The sequence below is a fragment of the Oncorhynchus mykiss genome, chromosome 10 (genome assembly GCF_013265735.2).
Source record: "Oncorhynchus mykiss isolate Arlee chromosome 10, USDA_OmykA_1.1, whole genome shotgun sequence".
NCBI lineage: Eukaryota > Metazoa > Chordata > Actinopteri > Salmoniformes > Salmonidae > Oncorhynchus > Oncorhynchus mykiss.
The window spans coordinates 83,889,906-83,912,600 of NC_048574.1; the positions used below are offsets into that span (position 1 = coordinate 83,889,906).

Genomic DNA, 22,695 nt, shown 5'->3' on the forward strand with positions numbered 1-22,695 from the left:
TGTTCTATACTAACTAAGGGACAATAAAGTGGTGTTCTATACTAACTAAAACACAATAAAGTGGTGTTCTATACTAACTAAAACACAATAAAGTGGTGTTCTATACTAACTAAGGGACAATAAAGTGGTGTTCTATACTAACTAAAACACAATAAAGTGGTGTTCTATACTAACTAAAACACAATAAAGTGGTGTTCTATACTAACTAAAACACAATAAAGTGGTGTTCTATACTAACTAAAACACAATAAAGTGGTGTTCTATACTAACTAAAACACAATAAAGTGGTGTTCTATACTAACTAAAACACAATAAAGTGGTGTTCTATACTAACTAAAACACAATAAAGTGGTGTTCTATACTAACTAAAACACAATAAAGTGGTGTTCTATACTAACTAAAACACAATAAAGTGGTGTTCTATTCTAACTAAGGGACAATAAAGTGGTGTTCTATACTAACTAAAACACAATAAAGTGGTGTTCTATACTAACTAAAACACAATAAAGTGGTGTTCTATACTAACTAAAACACAATAAAGTGGTGTTCTATTCTAACTAAGGGACAATAAAGTGGTGTTCTATTATAACCAAGGGACAATAAAGTGGTGTTCTATACTAACTAAGGGACAATAAAGTGGTGTTCTATTCTAACCAAGGGACAATAAAGTGGTGTTCTATTCTAACCAAGGGACAATAAAGTGGTGTTCTATTCTAACCAAGGGACAATAAAGTGGTGTTCTATTCTAACCGAGAGACAATAAAGTGGTGTTCTATTCTAACCGAGAGACAATAAAGTGGTGTTCTATTCTAACCAAGGGACAATAAAGTGGTGTTCTATTCTAACCGAGAGACAATAAAGTGGTGTTCTATTCTAACTAAGGGACAATAAAGTGGTGTTCTATTCTAACCAAGGGACAATAAAGTGGTGTTCTATTCTAACCGAGAGACAATAAAGTGGTGTTCTATTCTAACCGAGAGACAATAAAGTGGTGTTCTATTCTAACTAAGGGACAATAAAGTGGTGTTCTATTCTAACCGAGAGACAATAAAGTGGTGTTCTATTCTAACCGAGAGACAATAAAGTGGTGTTCTATTCTAACCGAGAGACAATAAAGTGGTGTTCTATTCTAACTAAGGGACAATAAAGTGGTGTTCTATTCTAACCAAGGGACAATAAAGTGGTGTTCTGTTTTTTTTATTTTATATTCAAGGCTGGATCGTAAATGTAGGTAATATACGTGGATAGGACCTATTGATAAAGCCTCTCAGAGTAGGACTAGTTCTGATCTAGGATCAGTTTTGACTTCAGGATCGTAATGAAAGGGGGGACCTGGGCTGTATTGATAAAGCTTCTCAGAGTAGGACGAGTTCTGATCTAGGATCAGTTTTGACTTCAGGATCGTAATGAAAGGGGGGACCTGGGCTGTATTGATAAAGCCTCTCAGGGTTTTAGTAGTGTTAATCTAGGATCAGCACACACACCCTATTCCCTATGTAGTGCACTACTTTAGACCAGAGCCCTATTGCACCCTACTCCCTATATAGTGCACTACTTTAGACCAGAGCCCTATGGCACCCTATTCCCTATATAGTGCACTACTTTAGACCAGAGCCCCATGGCACCCTGTTCCCTATGTAGTGCACTACTTTAGACCAGAGCCCTATGGCACCCTATTCCCAATATAGTGCACTACTTTAGACCAGAGCCCTATGGCACCCTATTCCCTATATAGTGCACTACTTTAGACCAGCGACCATCAGTCCTAGTGCACTACACTTCGCTTTTGAAGGCCTATAACTTTCTGACACACACACACACTCACTCACTCTCACACACACACACACACACACACACACACACACACACACACACACACACACACACACACACACACACACACACACACACACACACACACACACACACACACACACACACACACACACACACACACACACACAGTGTGATCCGCCTTGGAAAGTTGTTAAAACCCTGTTGAAGTATCAGAAGGAAGTAAATGGTACATTGTAGCTTCCTGGACTAGAGACCGGATGAGGCCGACTGATAACATGCCACACACGCACACACGCACACACACACACACACACACACACACCACATTCCATACAATGGTTTCAATTTCCAATTATTTGCGTGTTCAAAATTGGATGTGTTAGTGTCTGTTGTGTCATTATGGGATGTCAGATAATAAACGTTGTGTAGGCCTCACGTCAGTCTGTGTGTGTGTGAAGGGGAACTGTGACCCGTGTCAGTAGTAAAACGACCCCTCCTACTCACTCACTAGGAGGCAAAGGGGAACTGTGACCTGTGTCAGTAGTAAAACGACTCCTCCTACTCACTCACTAGGAGGCAAAGGAGAACTGTGACCTGTGTTAGTTGTAAAACGACCCCTCCTACTCACTCACTAGGAGGCAAAGGGGAACTGTGACCTGTGTCAGTAGTAAAACGACTCCTCCTACTCACTCACTAGGTGGCAAAGGGGAACTGTGACCTGTGTCAGTAGTAAAACGACTCCTCCTACTCACTCACTAGGAGGCAAAGGGGGTGGTGACAGACAGAGAGAGAGAGTGAGGGAAGGGGCAGGGGCGTCGTGCACCCCAAACATCCGAGGGGGCACAAAGTACAGTACGTGAGGATGGCTGGGGGTGGACCGAGTGGGGCTCCCCCCTCATCTAAAAATTGGATAATTTTTCATTTTTCAAACACCTTAAACCACCTTGTCTTGCAATCTAGAGCCATAATCATTATGCTTAATTCTTTGTAAAAAAAAAATATATATATTTTTATGCACATCTAAGCATGTGTCTTGAGCTGTCTACATTCTCCTGAATGGAAGTTATTTAAAAAAAGATATATATATATATATGTATATATATGAAATATGCTTCTCTGCATCTCTGCTAAAATCTGGATAAAAGATTGAAAGGAATGTGAGTCTTATCAGTACATTTAGTTATTTCTGGCTTTTCTAAACCCTACCTACCTTGCCAGCAGGCATGCCAGCTCAGATAGTTAGACAAGATAGCTTCTCTATCTTGATTACACCTACACCTATACTGCTTGCTGTTTTTAGGGTTTAGGCTGGGTTTCTGTAAAGCACTTTGTGACATCGACTGATGTAAATAGGGCTTAATAAATACATTTAATTGATTGATTGATTGCTAGATTGATAGCCTGAAATGTCTTTATGGTTGGGAAGATTGGGAACTGATTTGTGCTAGCTAAAGCCAACTTCATACAATTGCCTACAGATGTAGGATCTTAATTAGATCACCTTGTTGCAGGAGGACTTTTCCCTCAAAGCAATAAAGGTTAACCTTGTAATGTATTTAAGGTTTAAAAAACCTTCTGAAGTTTGTCACTTCCATTACGAAAAATGTATCAATCCCCACAAACAGATTTTATGAATTATAATCCACATTTCCTATTGCTGCAGGATTATTTTCCTGCTGTAGCAAACTGGCTCAAATTAAAATCCTACATATGTAGGTGGCTAGTAGTATTACAGAGAAACAACAAAATAAATACTTAATAAATAAAAAAAATACAAGACAAATATGAGGGGGCAAGTGCCCCTGTGCCCCTTATGTGCATGACGCCTCTGGGGAGGGGAGGGAACGAACGAACGAAGCTGAGAGCCGAGCAGGAAGGAAAATTAACGAAGGCAGGAGAGGCTTTGAATGCTAACAAGCGTTATAGCTTTAACTACAATAGTAGCCGCCGTTGTTTAGCCTAAAAGGTGAAGAGTTTTTTTTGCTGTTGTGCTGAAAACATCAAACGATGGAGTCGGCGAACTAGTAGCCAACCACGATTGCAAAAGCCCAACACCTGGTAACCCGCCGAACTTGGAGAGCAAGCGAAGGCTATGCGCCAGCTGCAGAATTCACCATCATCATCATCATCGGTGCCGCTACCTTCATCTTTTTCAGTTGAAGTGAAATGTATTGCCTAGTCTGTATGGGAGACGGATCTTACACTTACTGACCATTACCATGGAGATAGAGAATATAGTCGCCAACACGGTACTGCTGAAGGCGAGAGAAGGTAAGACATAGACATAGTACTGAAACGACGACATGACATGGTTAACGTACTGGGGGGTGGGGGGGACATGTCGAGAGGGAGAAAGGGGGTATAATCATAACAAAGCAAGGCTGTTTTTTTGGGGGGGGGGGCTATCGCTTGGATTGTGTTCTACACAGATCTCTCTTCTCTCTCTAGATCTATTTCTCTCCCTACGCAGTGGTTTTCCCATCGTCTTGACTGGCTCACTATAAGGGGGAACATATAGCTTTGTGTCAAATTGTAGCCTACCTACTTGTTAATCATTGTAACTCTAGTCACATAATATACAGCAAATATCCAGGCCTGGTCGATAACACCGATCGGGTTTGAGTTTCGCAGCGTCGATGATAATAAACGATGATCGATTAGACTATATCACTGTTTGATATTGGGATTCGTGTTTCTAATGACTTATCTGAAACGGAAAAGGTTGATTATGGCGGTAGGCTACTGTAGTAGTAGTAGTAGTAGTAGTAGCAACATATCATTGGATAGGTTGATATGACCGTAGGATCGTAGCACCAGCGGATCGTGTCGGTAGTATAGGCTACACGGTGTTGACATATCCTGTAGCAACCTGTTTCCCAATTCCGTCGCCTGATAGAACAGGCGTATCGACTTGATACGTTAGCGATATTTAACATATGGCTTTCGCTGGATCTTATGCCCGCTTGGCGGTTCAAATGTGTGTTATACATTATTTGACGCAGATAATATTAAAGCCACTGCATTGCCACCCTGCCAAAGAGAAGGGGACCCGCTCCGTGTGTGTTTCCCCTAGACGGAGACCGGCGAGCTCTGGGTCTTTCTCGGGGCCTGGGTAAAGCGGACGCGGCCAACCCCGCACACAGTGTACCCCCGTGTGTGTGCCGTTGACGTGGGGAAGTGGAACAACTCAAGCCGCAGGCCTGAGGACTACGGAGAAACATATCGGACTAATAACACAAGTGGTCGATGGGATGCTGTTCTGTCTGGCTGTCATTTTTTTTGTCGTCAGGTTTGATTGAAGAGAGAAAATAAGAGATGTGTGTTTATCCTAGTGGACCCCCGGCTAAATACAACTCTGTAACTTGAAACCAGTTTCAATGATTTAAAACAAATTCTATTTATTATGTTCCCCTCTAATTAGGGACTGATTTTAGACCTGGGCCACCAGGTGGGTTAAATTAATGATCAGGTAGAACAGAACCAGCAGACCCCGGGTTATCCGAAGTCGGTTCACGGTTTTTTGTTTTGTGCCCTAACATTACACAACGGATTCAAATAGTTAACTAACCATCCAGCTTTGAATCAGCTGTAGTAGCGTTAGAGCAACAACAACGTGCACGGACTTTGGGAAACGCTCTCGTCGGGTAAGAGTTGAATATCCCCTGGTTGTAGAGGATATGGTTATAAGATGGACAGAGAGGATGTCGTTACTTTGTTGTCAGGACAGCGGTGAGGGGAGAAGGAACTAAAGCTACATTGTATCTTCTGTTGGGGGGGAGAGATGTGTTACATTTAATAAATATGGTTTCTTATCACGTGTGCGGCATGGTTTGATAATGGTCAACGGCAGATGTTCATAGACAGAAGTGCAACAATGTAACACAACATTTGGACAGCTGACGTCAGAATGTGGTACAAGACTAATCATCTTTGATTTGACCAATGAACGTGTGTGTGTGTAGCTTCCTGTGATATATGTTTATCATAATACACTGAATTCTATTAAGTTTACGCTCTGCATGCCGGAATACTGAACATTCGCGCTATGTTTATGTAACAGTATAACTTTAGACCGTCCCCTCGCCCATACCCGGGCGCAAACCAGGGACCCTCTGCACACATCAACAACAGTCACCCACGAAGCATCGTTACCCGTCGCAGAGCAAGGGGAACAACAACTTCAAGGTCTCAGAGCAAGTGACGTCACCGATTGAAACGCTATTTAGCGCGAACCACCGCTAACTAGCTATCAGTTTCACATCCGTTACATTTACCTAGTCAACGTCAGTACACAATCCACAATCAACGTCAGAATCTGAAGTCAAATAGGTCAAACGGTGAGATCTTGTTGCGTTCACACACGGGCCCTGCAAAAAACATGTCTATTGTACTGTAGCCTCCTTTTACGCTCCTGGGAATTGGCCTAATGTGGATAGAGCTAAATTGAAATGTTTTTAATTAACAGAAGAAATATGAAAACGCATACACATGGTAGCAGTAGAAAGGGAACGCTTTATAGATTATAGGAACATTTATTAGAGCAAAGTTTAGTACACCAACAGTTCACCTGATACAAGAATGAATCCAAACATCACACTGTTGCTTTAATGTGCATTTACTGTACATTTGGTGCATTTGTTGATAACGAAATATGAAAGTACTCTGGGTACATTCAGTAACCTAATAATATTCCTGGAAAATGAGGGGGTAGGTGCAACATAAAAACAAAACAATGGGAAAAGGGGGGATTCCTAGTCAGTGGTACAACTGACATGTGTCTTCCACATTTAACCCCGACCAATCAGAGAGGAGGGCTGCCGTAATCAACATCCACGTGAGTGAGAGGACTAACTGGTGTCTCCAAGGGGCCTCACACCTCTCCAGACTGTGGGTTTCAGTGAGAGGACTAACTGGTGTCTCCAAGTGGCCCCACACCTCTCCAGACTGTGGGTTTCAGTGAGAGGACTAACTGGTGTCTCCAAGTGGCCCCACACCTCTCCAGACTGTGGGTTTCAGTGAGAGGACTAACTGGTGTATCCAAGTGGCCCCACACCTCTCCAGACTGTGGGTTTCAGTGAGAGGACTAACTGGTGTCTCCAAGTGGCCCCACACCTCTTCAGACTGTGGGTTTCAGTGAGAGGACTAACTGGTGTCTCCAAGTGGCCCCATACCTCTCCAGACTGTGGGTTTCAGTGAGAGGACTAACTGGTGTCTCCAAGTGGCCCCATACCTCTCCAGACTGTGGGTTTCAGTGAGAGGACTAACTGGTGTCTCCAAGTGGCCCCACACCTCTCCAGACTGTGGGTTTCAGTGAGAGGACTAACTGGTGTCTCCAAGTGGCCTCACACCTCTCCAGACTGTGGGTTTCAGTGAGAGGACTAACTGGTGTCTCCAACCCCCCCCCCCCCCCCCCCCAAAGTGTGCAGAGTCCCTAAGCATTTTCAGTGCACTTTTATGACTCAAAGAAGAGTGTTCAACTATAAGGTCATTTTTTTGGAGCTCTCCTAGCTGCGTCGTTCAGAAACTAGAGTTGGCACCCTGGTCGTCGTTTCATTAGGAACACAACCCGCATCTCCGCCATCACACAATTACTGTTGTTAACTCAATAAAAAAACAAAACAGACCCATTTTATAAATCACATTCTCATTTGTTTGTTTGTATAGAAAGGAGTCATGGGTGCGTTCAGGTCCAATAGACAAACGGGCTCATTCTGTTCAGAACAACCCAGGGTGTGATGCCGTGTCGTGGACATTTTGGACTCACGGGTGTTTGGCTCGTATGATATCAAAGCAGTATTTATTATAATCCTCAATTTCTCGTCTGTCTGTCTGTCTGTCTGTCTGTCTGTCTCAATTCACATTATTGACATGGCAAGTTCATTATTACTTACATTCTCTCTCTCTGTGTCATATATATATAGAAAACCCCTTCAAATGAGTAGATTCAGCTATTTTAATCCTCAATGTCTCATCTATCTATCTCTCTGTCTCTCTCTCTCTCTCTCATTCAATTCAATTGACTTTATTGACATGGCAAGTTCATTATTACTTACATTCCTTACTGGACGCAACATCAGCACAAGAACGGTTCGTCGGGAGCTTCATGAAATGGGTTTCCATGGCAGAGCAGCTGAACACAAGCCTAAGATCACCATGTGCAATGCCAAGTGTTGGAAGTGGTGTAAAGCTCGCCGCTATTGAACTCTGGAGCAGTGGAAACGGGTTCTCTGGAGTGATGAATCACGCTTCATTGTCTGGCAGTCTGACGGATGAATCTGGGTTTGGCGGATGCCAATAGAACGCTACTTGCCACAATGCATAGTGCCAACTGTAAAGTTTGGTGGAAGAGAAATAATGGTCTGGGGCTGTTTTTCATGGTTTGGGCCCCTTAGTTCCAGTGAAGGGAAATCTTAACGCTACAGCATAACAATGACCTTCTAGATGATTCTGTGCTTCCAACTTTGTGGCAACAGTTTGGGGAAGGCCCTTTCCTGTTTCAGCATGACAATGCCCCCCAGTGCACAAAGCGGGGTCCATACAGAAATAGTTTGTTGAGATCGGTGTGGAAGAACTTGACTGGCATGCGCATAGCCCTGACCAAAACCCCATCGAACACCTTTGGGATGAATTGGAATGCCGACTGTGAGCCAGGCCTAATCGCCCAACATCAGTGTCCGACCTCACTAATGCTCTTGTGGCTGAATGGCAACAATGTTCCAACATCTAGTGGAAAGCCTTCCCAGAAGAGTGGAGGCTGTTATAGCAGCAATGTTCCAACATCTAGTGGAAAGCCTTCCCAGAAGAGTGGAGGCTGTTATAGCAGCAATGTTCCAACATCTAGTGGAAAGCCTTCCCTGAAGAGTGGAGGCAGTTATAGCACCAACTCCATATTAATGCCCATGATTTTAGAACGAGATGTTGGAAGAGCAGTTTTGGGCATGTAGTGTATCCGGTTAGATATTTTCTCCTTCTGTGAAACAGGAAGACCGACTCACAATCAACCACATGGTAGGTTCCCATCACAAGGGCATGAGTCTGAAATAGCACCCTCTTCCCTATGTAGTGCACTACTTTAGACCAGAGTTGGCACCCTATTCCCTATATAGTGCACTACTTTAGACCAGAACCCTATGGCAGCCTATTCCCTATATAGTGCACTACTTTTTGACCAGGGACCCTGCTCTATAAAGGGGATAGGGTGCCATTTTTAGGACGCTGGCGAGTCAGTCAACCACATTGGTTCTCTCACAAGGTGTCAGGGGTGTGGCCCTCGTCCGTCGGGTGGGTCGTGACAGTTTCAACAATAACAACCCACACCGTCAAGGGGAAGTGGTTTCAGGGCTGTAGAGATGTTCTCAGCTTTGAGGTGATGGGTTATTTCCCATATGGTGCTAGGCTTGGGGCCTTTATCCAGATTGTCATACTGACCTTTTGCCGTACTGGGGGATGTTGGGTAATATTGCCACTGTTTGTAATTAAAGCGCTGCTCTGCCTTAACAGCTTTATCAACAAGGCAGGTCCTACAGGCCCTGGTTTTGTCTCATCTGAACTACAGCACAGGCTCAGAGCAGGGCAGCACGGCTGGCTCAGAAAAAAAGTACACGGAGAACTAACATTAATGACATTCATGTCAATCTCTCCTGGCTCACAGTGGAGGAGAGATTGACTTCATCACTACTTGTTTTTATAAGAAGTGTTGACAAGCTGAATGCACAGTCTGTTTAAACGACTAGCACACAGCTCAGACACCCATACCCCCACAAGACATGCCACCAGAGGTCTCTTCCCAGTCCCCAAGTCCAGAACAGACTATGGGAGGTGCACAGTACAACACAGAGCCATGACTACATGGAACTCTATTCCACAGTACTATATAGAGCCATGACTACATGGAACTCCATTCCACAGTACTACATAGAGCCATGACTACATGGAACTCTATTCCACAGTACTACACAGAGCCATGGCTACATGGAACTCTATTCCACAGTACTACATAGAGCCATGACTACATGGAACTCTATTCCACAGTACTATATAGAGCCATGACTACATGGAACTCCATTCCACAGTACTACATAGAGCCATGACTACATGGAACTCTATTCCACAGTACTACACAGAGCCATGACTACATGGAACTCTATTCCACAGTACTACATAGAGCCATGACTACATGGAACTCTATTCCACAGTACTACATAGAGCCATGACTACATGGAACTCTATTCCACAGTACTACACAGAGCCATGACTACATGGAACTCTATTCCACAGTACTACATAGAGCCATGACTACATGGAACTCTATTCCACAGTACTACATAGAGCCATGACTACATGTAACTCTATTCCACATCAGGTAACTGATGCAAACAGTAGAACCAGATTTTATAAAACAGATTTAAAAAATACACCTTATGGTAGAGTGGAGACGCATGATCACACGCTAGCACACACAGTCTACACACACGCGCTAGCTCACGCAGTCTACACACACGCTAGCACACACAGTCTACACACACGCGCTAGCACACACAGTCTACACACACGCGCTAGCACACACAGTCTACACACACACACTAGCACACACAGTCTACACACGCGCTAGCACACAGTCTACACACGCGCTAGCACACACAGTCTACACACGCGCTAGCTCACGCAGTCTACACACACGCTAGCACACAGTCTACACATGCGCTAGCACACACAGTCTACACGCGTGCTAGCACAGTCTACACACGCGCTAGCTCACGCAGTCTACACACACGCTAGCACACACAGTCTACACACACGTGCTAGTACACACAGTCTACACACACGCGCTAGCACACACAGTCTACACATGCGCGCTAGCACACACAGTCTACACACGCGCGCTAGCACACACAGTCTACACACGTGCGCTAGCACACAGTCTACACACGCGCGCTAGCACACAGTCTACACACGCGCGCTAGCACACACAGTCTACATACGCGCGCTAGCACACACAGTCTACATACGCGCGCTAGCACACACAGTCTACACATGCGCGCTAGCACACAGTCTACACACACGCTAGCACAGTCTACACACACGCGCGCTAGCACACAGTCTACACACGCGCTAGCACACACAGACTACACACGCGCTAGCACACACAGTCTAAGCAAACGCGCTAGCACACAGTCTACACACGCGCTAGCACAGTCTACACACGCGCGCTAGCACACAGTCTACACACGCGCGCTAGCACACACAGTCTACACACGCACGCTAGCACACAGTCTACACACACGCGCTAGCACACACAGTCTACACACGCGCGCTAGCACACAGTCTACACACGCGCGCTAGCACACACAGTCTACAGACACGCGCTAGCACACACAGTCTACAGACACGCGCTAGCACACACAGTCTACACACGCGCGCTAGCACACACAGTCTACAGACACGCGCTAGCACACATAGTCTACACACGCGCTAGCAGACATAGTGATAACCGTGACGACCCTGGATCAGAGGTGACCAGGGCCGACCCAACTTCCTCAACCCAAGGCTAGACGATTAGAGAAACAGGAGGGAGGGAGAGGGGTCTGGGTAGTGCTTGGAGGAGGGGGAGGGGTAGTGCTTGGAGGAGGGGGAGGGGTAGTGCTTGGAGGGGGAGAGGGGTAGTGCTTGGAGAGGGGTCTGGGTAGTGCTTGGAGAGGGGTCTGGGTAGTGCTTGGAGAGGGGTCTGGGTAGTGCTTGGAGAGGGGTCTGGGTAGTGCTTGGAGGGGGAGAGGGGTCTGGGTAGTGCTTGGAGGGGGAGACGGGTCTGGGTAGTGCTTGGAGGGGGAGATGGGTCTGGGTAGTGCTTGGAGAGGGAGAGGGGTCTGGGTAGTGCTTGGAGGAGGAGAGGGGTCTGGGTAGTGCTTGGAGAGGGGTCTGGGTAGTGCTTGGAGGGGGAGAGGGGTCTGGGTAGTGCATGGACAGGGAGAGGGGTCTGGGTAGTGCTTGAAGGGGGAGAGGGGTCTGGGTAGTGCTTGGAGAGGGGTCTGGGTAGTGCATGGAGGGGGAGGGGTCTGGGTAGTGCTTGGAGAGGGAGAGGGGTCTGGGTAGTGCTTGGAGGAAGGGTCTGGGTAGTGCTTGGAGGGGGAGAGGGGTCTGGGTAGTGCTTGGAGAGGGGTCTGGGTAGTGCTTGGAGGAAGGGTCTGGGTAGTGCATGGAGAGGGAGGGGTCTGGGTAGTGCATGGAGGGGGAGGGGTCTGGGTAGTGCTTGGAGAGGGGTCTGGGTAGTGCTTGGAGGAAGGGTCTGGGTAGTGCTTGGAGGGGGAGAAGGGTCTGGGTAGTGCTTGGAGGGGGAGGGGTAGTGCTTGGAGGGGGAGAGGGGTCTGGGTAGTGCTTGGAGGGGTCTGGGTAGTGCTTGGAGGGGGAGGGGTAGTACTTGGAGGGGTCTGGGTAGTGCTTGGAGGGGGAGGGGTAGTACTTGGAGGGGGAGAGGGGTCTGGGTAGTACTTGGAGAGGGAGGGGTAGTACTTGGAGAGGGAGAGGGGTCTGGGTAGTACTGAGAGGGGGAGAGGGGTCTGGGTAGTACTTGGAGAGGGAGGGGTAGTACTTGGAGGGGGAGAGGGGTCTGGGTAGTACTTGGAGATGTCTGTGTGTCTACACAGCTGAGTGATGTTGTAAAACACTTCACATCTCAAAATATTTTTTTCCTGCATTTAAAATAAATACATTATTAGGCCTGTATCTGGATCGGAAAAAACAAGACTGCACCCCACTATTCCCCTCCTATAGGGCCTGGTCAAAAGTAATGCACTACATAGGGACTAGAGTCATTTGGGACACACTAAAGCCATTTAAACAAAGTACAGTATAATAACAGCATGCCAGATGGGTAATTTTACAAATAGACTCTAAAACATTTAATAAGCCAGCTGGCAGAGCCAACCTTGTGATGTTCACACAATGTTAAAATATGCCCATTTAGGCCTAGTCAGCCTAGACGCTAACCTAGCTGCATAGCCCAGCTGCTAATGCTACATCCTCTAACCACCATGTGGTTGGTGCTAGCGGTAGCCGCTAACGCTACACACGCAACAGATGTGGTTGGAGCTAGCGGTAGCCGCTAATGCTAAATACACAACAGATGTGGTTGGAGCTAGCGGTAGCCGCTAATGCTAAATACACAACAGATGTGGTTGGAGCTAGCGGTAGCCGCTAACGCTACATACGCAACACATGCGTCACAGTTCCCAAGTCATAGCCAATTTTGTGGGTCTAATAACTGTAGGAAGGGAACCACATGAAGGGAGCCATCACAAAGCAGTGTGTTTTACAGACGTCATTCACAGGAAACACCCTACTGTACACACTCACACACACACATTGAGAACAAGTCTAAGACTGCAAGGCTCACCAGGCTACCTGCCTCCTCTAACCACTAGGCTACCTGCCTCCTCTAACCACTAGGCTACCTGCCTCTTCTAACCACTAGGCTACCTGCCTCCTCTAACCACTAGGCTACCTGCCTCCTCTAACCACCAGGCTACCTGCCTCCTCTAACCACTAGGCTACCTGCCTCCTCTAACCACCAGGCTACCTGCCTCCTCTAACCCCCAGGCTACCTGCCTCCTCTAACCACCAGGCTACCTGCCTCCTCTAACCACCAGGCTACCTGCCTCCTCTAACCACCAGGCTACCTGTCTCTTCTAACCACCTGACTACCTGCCTCCTCTAACCACCAGGCTACCTGCCTCCTCTAACCACCAGGCTACCTGCCATCCCATAATGGAGTCATTACATACGTGGGATTAAGAAAAAGTCACTATTCCTGTTGTGTACAGTAGTTAGTAAAGCTCTCAGATCGTTGCTTAGTGACGACCACAGTGTTACGTAGCAACATGCTAATGAAATGTTGCCTCACAAGTTACTAGTTTTATTACACAGTTTAATGTTAAATGTTATTGAGAATGCTAACGGGGAGAAAACATGTTGAGACAGTGTGTGTGACAGTGTGTGTGACAGTGTGTGACAGTGTGTGACAGTGTGTGTGACAGTGTGTGTGTGTGACTGTGTGTGTGACAGTGTGTGTGACAGTGTGTGTGTGACATGGTTTCAGAAGGTGTGTGTGTGTGACAGAGTGTGTGACAGAGTGTGTGACTGTGTGTGTGACTGTGTGTGTGACTGTGTGTGTGACTGTGTGTGTGACTGTGTGTGACATGGTTTCAGAAGGTGTGTGTGTGACACTGTGTGTGTGACAGTGTGTGTGACAGTGTGTGACATGGTTCAGAAGGTGTGTGTGTGACAGTGTGTGTGTGACACTGTGTGTGTGACACTGTGTGTGTGACAGTGTGTGTGACATGGTTCAGAAGGTGTGTGTGTGACAGTGTGTGTGTGACAGTGTGTGTGTGAGACAGTGTGTGAGACAGTGTGTGACAGTGTGTGACACGGTTCAGAAGGGCTGTGTGTGACAGTGTGTGATATGGTTTCAGAAGGTGTGTGTGTGGCTGTATGTAGATGAGTTGGGTCTCTGATAGGAAGTGAACCCGTCAGACTAAACAGATTCTCTCCCATCCTCCGCTTTCTCTTTCTGTCTCTATTCTGTCTCCTTCCCTCTCTCTCTCCTTCCCTCTCTCCTCTCTCTCTCCTTCCCTCTCTCCTCTCTCTCTCCTTCCCTCTGTCTCTCTCCTCTCTCTCTCCTTCCCCCTCTCTCTGTCTCTCTCCTCTCTCTCTCCTTCCCTGTCTCGCCTTCCCCCTCTCTCTCCTTCCCTCTCTCTCTCTCCTTCCATCCCTCCCTCCCCACTCTCTCTCCTTCCCTCCCTCCCTCCCCACTCTCTCTCCTTCCCTCCCTCCGTCCCCACTCTCTCTTTTCTCCCTTTCCCTCTCTCTCTCTCTCTCTTTCTCTCTCTCTCTATCTCTCTCTTTCTCTCTCTCTCTCTTTCTCTCTCTCTCTCTATCTCTCTATCTCTCTCTCTCTCTCTCTCTCTCTCTATATATATATATATATATATATATCTCTCTCTCTCTCTCTTTCTCTCTCTCTATCTCTCTCTTTCTCTCTCTCTCTCTTTCTCTCTCTCTCTATCTCTCTCTTTCTCTCTCTCTCTCTATCTCTCTATCTCTCTCTCTCTCTCTATATATATATATATATATATATATATATATATATCTCTCTCTCTCTCTCTCTCTCTCTGTCTCTCTCTGTCTCTAGTAGACAGTAGACTGATCAAACCTGTATTCCTCTCTAAGCAGGAAGTCTATCCAGGCAGCTTGCAGTTACAGCGGAATTTGTTTACTGTGTGTGTGTGTGCGGGCGTGCATGTTTGTGTGTTTGTGTGTTAGGGGCGTGACGTTTAAACAACATTGGCATCGTTAACATTTAGAAAAAAATCCCGAACCGAAAGCATATGTTCTTTTGAGTGTTTTAACCTAACTAGTGTTTTAACCTAACTAGTGTTTTAACCTAGCTAGTGTTTTAACCTAACTAGTGTTTTAACCTAGCTAGTGTTTTAACCTAACTAGTGTTTTAACCTAACTAGTGTTTTAACCTGACTAGTGTTTTAACCTAGCTAGTGTTTTAACCTAACTAGTGTTTTAACCTAGCTAGTGTTTTAACCTAACTAGTGTTTTAACCTAACTAGTGTTTTAACCTGACTAGTGTTTTAACCTGACTAGTGTTTTAACCTAACTAGTGTTTTTAACCTAACTAGTGTTTTAACCTGACTAGTGTTTTAACCTGACTAGTGTTTTAACCTAACTAGTGTTTTAACCTAGCTAGTGTTTTAACCTAACTAGTGTTTGAACCTAACTAGTGTTTTAACCTGACTAGTGTTTTAACCTGACTAGTGTTTTAACCTGACTAGTGTTTTAACCTAACTAGTGTTTTAACCTAACTAGTGTTTTAACCTAACTAACTAGTGTTTTAACCTAACTAACTAGTGTTTTAACCTGACTAACTAGTGTTTTATCCTGACTAGTGTTTTAACCTAACTAGTGTTTTAACCTGACTAGTTTTTTAACCTAACTAGTGTTTTAACCTGACTAGTGTTTTAACTTGACTAGTGTTTTAACCTGACTAGTGTTTTAACCTGACTAGTGTTTTAACCTGACTAGTGTTTTAACCTGACTAGTGTTTTAACCTAACTAGTGTTTTAACCTGACTGGTGTTTTAACCTAACTAGTGTTTTAACCTGACTAGTGTTTTAACCTGACTAGTGTTTTATCCTGACTAGTGTTTTAACCTGACTAGTGTTTTAACCTGACTAGTGTTTTAACCTGACTAGTGTTTTAACCTAACTAGTGTTTTAACCTGACTAGTGTTTTAACCTAACTAGTGTTTTAACCTGACTAGTGTTTTAACCTGACTAGTGTTTTAACCTGACTAGTGTTTTAACCTAACTAGTGTTTTAACCTGACTGGTGTTTTAACCTAACTAGTGTTTTAACCTAACTAGTGTTTTAACCTAACTAGTGTTTTAACCTGACTAGTGTTTTAACCTGACTAACTAGTGTTTTATCCTGACTAGTGTTTTAACCTAACTAGTGTTTTAACCTGACTAGTGTTTTAACCTAACTAGTGTTTTAACCTGACTAGTGTTTTAACTTGACTAGTGTTTTAACCTGACTAGTGTTTTAACCTGACTAGTGTTTTAACCTGACTAGTGTTTTAACCTAACTAGTGTTTTAACCTGACTAGTGTTTTAGTTGGGGAACGTTGTCATTTGACGTAAAAAGAGGCAAACTTTAGGGAATAGAGATCCAGATTACCAAGACATGTGAGCATGACTCTTTCTGCTGGCCTGCTCCTCTCTCTCTCCCCGGCTGGCCCGCTCCCCCCTCTCTCTCTCTCTCCCTGGCTGGCCCGCTCCTCTCTCTCTCTCTCTCTCCCTGGCTGGCCCGCTCCTCTCTCTCTCTCTCTCTCCCTGGCTGGCCCGCTCCTCTCTCTCTCTCTCTCCCTGGCTGGCCCGCTCCTCTCTCTCTCTCTCTCCCTGGCTGGCCCGCTCCTCTCTCTCTCTCTCTCCCTGGCTGGCCCGCTCCTCTCTCTCTCTCTCTCTCCCTGGCTGGCCCGCTCCTCTCTCTCTCTCTCTCCCTGGCTGGCCCGCTCCTCTCTCTCTCTTTCTCCCTGGCTGGCCCGCTCCTCTCTCTCTCTCTCTCCCTGGCTGGCCCGCTCCTCTCTCTCTCTCTCTCCCTGGCTGGCCCGCTCCTCTCTCTCTCTCTCTCCCTGGCTGGCCCGCTCCTCTCTCTCTCTCTCTCCCTGGCTGGCCCGCTCCTCTCTCTCTCTCTTTCTCCCTGGCTGGCCCGCTCCTCTCTCTCTCTCTCTCTCTCCCTGGCTGGCCCGCTCCTCTCTCTCTCTCTCTCCCTGGCTGGCCCGCTCCTCTCTCTCTCTCTCTCCCTGGCTGGCCCGCTCCTCTCTCTCTCTCTCTCCCTGGCTGGCCCGCTCCTCTCTCTCTCTTTCTCCCTGGCTGGCCCGCTCCTCTCTCTCTCTCTCTCCCTGGCTGGCCCGCTCCTCTCTCTCTCTCTCTCCCTGGCTGGCCCGCTCCTCTCTCTCTCTCTCTCCCTGGCTGGCCCGCTCCTCTCTCTCTCTCTCTCCCTGGCTGGCCCGCTCCTCTCTCTCTCTCTCTCTCCCTGGCTGGCCCGCTCCTCCCTCTTCTCTTTTCTCTGTTGTCTATAGAATATCATAGCCTCTGTTTTAATAAAGTTGAGAAACATTGCAAGACAAGGAATTGCGAGATACCGCATTCTGTTGTGAAATACAGCTGGTGATCTATACTGATAGATAGACCTAGTGCACGGTTCTGTCTGACTGGTGTCTGACCTGTCTATACTGATAGATAGAACCGTACACTAGGTCTGTCTGTCTGGTGACTGACCTGCCTATACTGATAGATAGACCTAGTGCACGGTTCTGTCTGTTTGGTGACTGACCTGCCTATACTGATAGATAGACCTAGTGCACGGTTCTGTCTGTCTGGTGACTGACCTGCCTATACTGATAGATAGACCTAGTGCACGGTTCTGTCTGTCTGGTGACTGACCTGCCTATACTGATAGATAGACCTAGTGCACGGTTCTGTCTGTCTGGTGACTGACCTGCCTATACTGATAGATAGACCTAGTGCACGGTTCTGTCTGTCTGTCTGGTGTCTGACCTGCCTATACTGATAGATAGACCTAGTGCACGGTTCTGTCTGTGTCTGGTGACTGACCTGCCTATACTGATAGATAGACCTAGTGCACGGTTCTGTCTGTCTGTCTGTCTCTGGTGAGTGACCTGCCTATACTGATAGATAGACCTAGTGCACGGTTCTGTCTGTCTGTCTGGTGTCTGACCTGCCTATACTGATAGATAGACCTAGTGCACGGTTCTCTGTCTGTCTGGTGCTGACCTGCCTATATTGCTCCCCCCCCTCCCTCTCTCCGTCCCCCCCTCCCTCTCTCCGTCCCCCCCTCCCTCTCTCCGTCCCCCCCTCCCTCTCTCCCCCCCCCCCCCCTCCCTCTCTCCGTCCCCCCCTCCCTCTCTCCGTCCCCCCCTCCCTCTCTCCGTCCCCCCCCCTCCCTCTCTCCCCCCCCTCCCTCTCTCCGTCCCCCCCCCTCCCTCTCTCCCCCCCCTCCCTCTCTCCGTCCCCCCCTCCCTCTCTCCGTCCCCCCCTCCCTCTCTCCGCCCCCCCCCCCTCCCTCTCTCCGTCCCTCTAAATATGCTTGTGTCTTGTGTGCTCAGAAGTATGCCAACTAATCAATCGCCTCCGTTCCAGCAACACTGAATCTTAGGAGTCGATTCTTAGCTGAATCGAATCTTGCCCCCCGTCAGAAATGGGAGTCGACACTGAGTCAATGTGCAAGGAGTGGAGGAATCAATTATTTTGGAGTCGACTCTGTGAGTCAATGTGCAAGGAGTGGAGGAATCAATTATTTTGGAGTCGACTCTGTGAGTCAATGTGCAAGGAGTGGAGGAATCAATTATTTTGGAGTCGACTCTGTGAGTCAACGTGCAAGGAGTGGAGGAATCAATTATTTTGGGAGTCGACTCTGTGAGTCAATGTGCAAGGAGTAGAGGAATCAATTATTTTGGAGTTGACTCTGTGAGTCAATGTGCAAGGAGAGGAGGAATCAATTATTTTGGAGTCGACTCTCCCACCACTAAGTCATTAACAGTTGGAAAATGGCATAAATTTATTTTTTAACCTTTATTTAACTAGGCAAGTCAGTTAAAAACAAATGTTTATTTTCAATGACGGCCTAGGAACAGTGGGTTAACTGCCTGTTCAGGGGCATAACGACAGATTTGTACCTTGTCAGCTCGGGGGATTTGAACTTGCAACCTTCCGGTTACTAGTCCAACGCTCTAACCACTAGGCTACATGCGCCAAATACAACAGATGTGGGTGGACTGTACTGTGACATGCTGACTTCTCTCTCTCTCTCTCTCTCTGTCTCTATCTCTGTCTCTGTCTCTCTTTCTCTCTTTCCTCTGGAGACCACAGGATCTTAATTATGAGAGACGTTTCTCGCCGTCTGTTCTGTCAAACTCAACGACTGAAAATATTGTCTTTCTGCACCCCGTGACTAGACAGGTCTAAGATCAGTGTTTAAATAAGGCTGAGTGTCTTTCTGCACCCCGTGACCAGACAGGTCTAAGATCAGTGTTTTAATAAGGCTGAGTGTCTTTCTGCACCCCGTGACTAGACAGGTCTAAGATCAGTGTTTAAATAAGGCTGAGTGTCTTTCTGCACCCCGTGACCAGACAGGTCTAAGATCAGTGTTTTAATAAGGCTGAGTGTCTTTCTGCACCCCGTGACCAGACAGGTCTAAGATCAGTGTTTTAATAAGGCTGAGTGTCTTTCTGCACCCCGTGACTAGACAGGTCTAAGATCAGTGTTTTAATAAGGCTGAGTGTCTTTCTGCACCCCGTGACTAGACAGGTCTAAGATCAGTGTTTAAATAAGGCTGAGTGTCTTTCTGCACCCCGTGACTAGACGGGTCTAAGATCAGTGTTTTAATAAGGCTGAGTGTCTTTCTGCACCCCGTGACTAGACAGGTCTAAGATCAGTGTTTTAATAAGGCTGAGTGTCTTTCTGCACCCCGTGACCAGACAGGTCTAAGATCAGTGTTTAAATAAGGCTGAGTGTCTTTCTGCACCCCGTGACCAGACAGGTCTAAGATCAGTGTTTTAATAAGGCTGAGTGTCTTTCTGCACCCCGTGACTAGACAGGTCTAAGATCAGTGTTTAAATAAGGCTGAGTGTCTTTCTGCACCCCGTGACTAGACGGGTCTAAGATCAGTGTTTTAATAAGGCTGAGTGTCTTTCTGCACCCCGTGACTAGACAGGTCTAAGATCAGTGTTTAAATAAGGCTGAGTGTCTTTCTGCACCCCGTGACTAGACGGGTCTAAGATCAGTGTTTTAATAAGGCTGAGTGTCTTTCTGCACCCCGTGACCAGGCAGTTTTTTTTCTCTAGCATGGTTTATTTAACTAGGTGCACTTTAGACCAGGTTCAATAGGACTCTAGTGCACTACTTTAGACCAGGTTCAATAGGACTCTAGTGCACTACTTTAGACCAGGTTCAATAGGACTCTAGTGCACTACTTTAGACCAGGTTCAATAGGACTCTAGTGCACTACTTTAGACCAGGTTCAATAGGACTCTAGTGCACTACTTTAGACCAGGTTCAATAGGACTCTAATGCACTACTTTAGACCAGGTTCAATAGGACTCTAGTGCACTACTTTAGACCAGGTCCAATAGGACTCTAGTGCACTACTTTAGACCAGGTTCAATAGGACTCTAGTGCACTACTTTAGACCAGGTTCAATAGGACTCTAGTGCACTACTTTAGACCAGGTTCAATTGGACTATAGTGCACTACTTTAGACCAGATTCAATAGGACTCTAGTGCACTACTTTAGACCAGGTTCAATAGGACTCTAGTGCACTACTTTAGACCAGGTTCAATAGGACTCTAGTGCACTACTTTAGACCAGGTTCAATAGGACTCTAGTGCACTACTTTAGACCAGATTCAATAGGACTCTAGTGCACTACTTTAGACCAGATTCAATAGGACTCTAGTGCACTACTTTAGACCAGGTTCAATAGGACTCTAGTGCACTACTTTAGACCAGATTCAATAGGACTCTAGTGCACTACTTTAGACCAGGTTCAATAGGACTCTAGTGCACTACTTTAGACCAGATTCTATAGGACTCTAGTGCACTACTTTAGACCAGATTCAATAGGACTCTAGTGCACTACTTTAGACCAGGTTCAATAGGACTCTAGTGCACTACGTTAGACCAGGTTCAATAGGACTCTAGTGCACTACTTTAGACCAGATTCAATAGGACTCTAGTGCACTACTTTAGACCAGGTTCAATAGGACTCTAGTGCACTACTTTAGACCAGATTCAATAGGACTCTAGTGCACTACTTTAGACCAGGTTCAATAGGACTATAGTGCACTACTTTAGACCAGGTTCAATAGGACTCTAGTGCACTACTTTAGAACAGATTCTATAGGACTCTAGTGCACTACTTTAGACCAGGGGCCCATAGGACTCTAGTGCACTACTTTAGACCAGATTCAATAGGACTCTAGTGCACTACTTTAGACCAGATTCAATAGGACTCTAGTGCACTACTTTAGACCAGGTTCAATAGGACTCTAGTGCACTACTTTAGACCAGGTTCAATTGGACTCTAGTGCACTACTTTAGACCAGGTTCAATAGGACTCTAGTGCACTACTTTAGACCAGGTTCAATAGGACTCTAGTGCACTACTTTAGACCAGGTTCAATAGGACTCTAGTGCACTACTTTAGACCAGGTTCAATAGGACTCTAGTGCACTACTTTAGACCAGGTTCAATAGGACTCTAGTGCACTACTTTAGACCAGGTTCAATAGGACTCTAATGCACTACTTTAGACCAGGTTCAATAGGACTCTAGTGCACTACTTTAGACCAGATTCAATAGGACTCTAGTGCACTACTTTAGACCAGATTCAATAGGACTCTAGTGCACTACTTTAGACCAGATTCAATAGGACTCTAGTGCACTACTTTAGACCAGGTTCAATAGGACTCTAGTGCACTACTTTAGACCAGGTTCAATAGGACTCTAGTGCACTACTTTAGACCAGATTCAATAGGACTCTAGTGCACTACTTTAGACCAGATTCAATAGGACTCTAGTGAATAACAACAGGATCAATATCATGTCTGATAATAACAACAGGATCAATATCATGTCTGATAATAACAACAGGATCAATATCATGTCTGATAATAACAACAGGATCAATATCATGTCTGATAATAACAACAGGATCAATATCATGTCTGATAATAACAACAGGATCAATATCATGTCTGATGTGAATAACATGAGATATTATGCTAATAGTTATGCTAAATCTCTAGGGAAATAAATTGTATTAAAAGATGTTTTAAAACAACTTAGTTTATATTAACTCTCTGACGGGATGATCAAATGATTTGAAGGATCATCAGTGAATAATTGTGTTTTATTAGTGAAGTTATTGAGGCCATCTGACCACCTCCAATGGGTTTTGACAGGGAGGCAAAGAGAGAGAGGAGTGTGTCTCTCTGACCGAATTCCATTTATACTGAACAAAAGTATAAACGCAACATGTAAAGTGTTGGTCCCATGTTTCATGAGCTGAAATAAAACATCCCAGAAATGTTCCATACGCACAAAAAGCTTATTTTCTCTCAAATTCTGTGCAAAAATGTGTTTACATCCCTGTTAGTGAGCATTTCTCCTTTGCCAAGATAATCCATCCATCTGACAGGTGTGGCATATCAAGCATCTGATTAAACAGCATGATCATTACACAGGTGCGCCTTGTGCTGGGGGACAATAAAAGGCCGCTTTGAAATGTGGAAGACATTTAGTCTGGCGATGTCATAAG

The 22,695-nt window shown here is 45.9% G+C and overlaps 1 protein-coding gene across 3 annotated transcripts in view; it reads left to right on the forward strand.

Moving 5' to 3' along the window:
* The first annotated feature begins 3,624 nt into the window (after window positions 1-3,624).
* Window positions 3,625-22,695, forward strand: part of LOC110518749 (G protein-coupled receptor kinase 6) — a 75,261-nt gene continuing 56,190 nt past the window's right edge. For all 3 annotated transcript variants that reach the window (XM_036934290.1, XM_036934289.1, XM_036934291.1), the window contains exon 1: window positions 3,625-4,068. In XM_036934290.1, coding sequence (XP_036790185.1) covers window positions 4,017-4,068 — 52 coding nt within the window. In that variant the 5' untranslated portion in view covers window positions 3,625-4,016. The remainder of the gene's footprint in view (window positions 4,069-22,695) is intronic.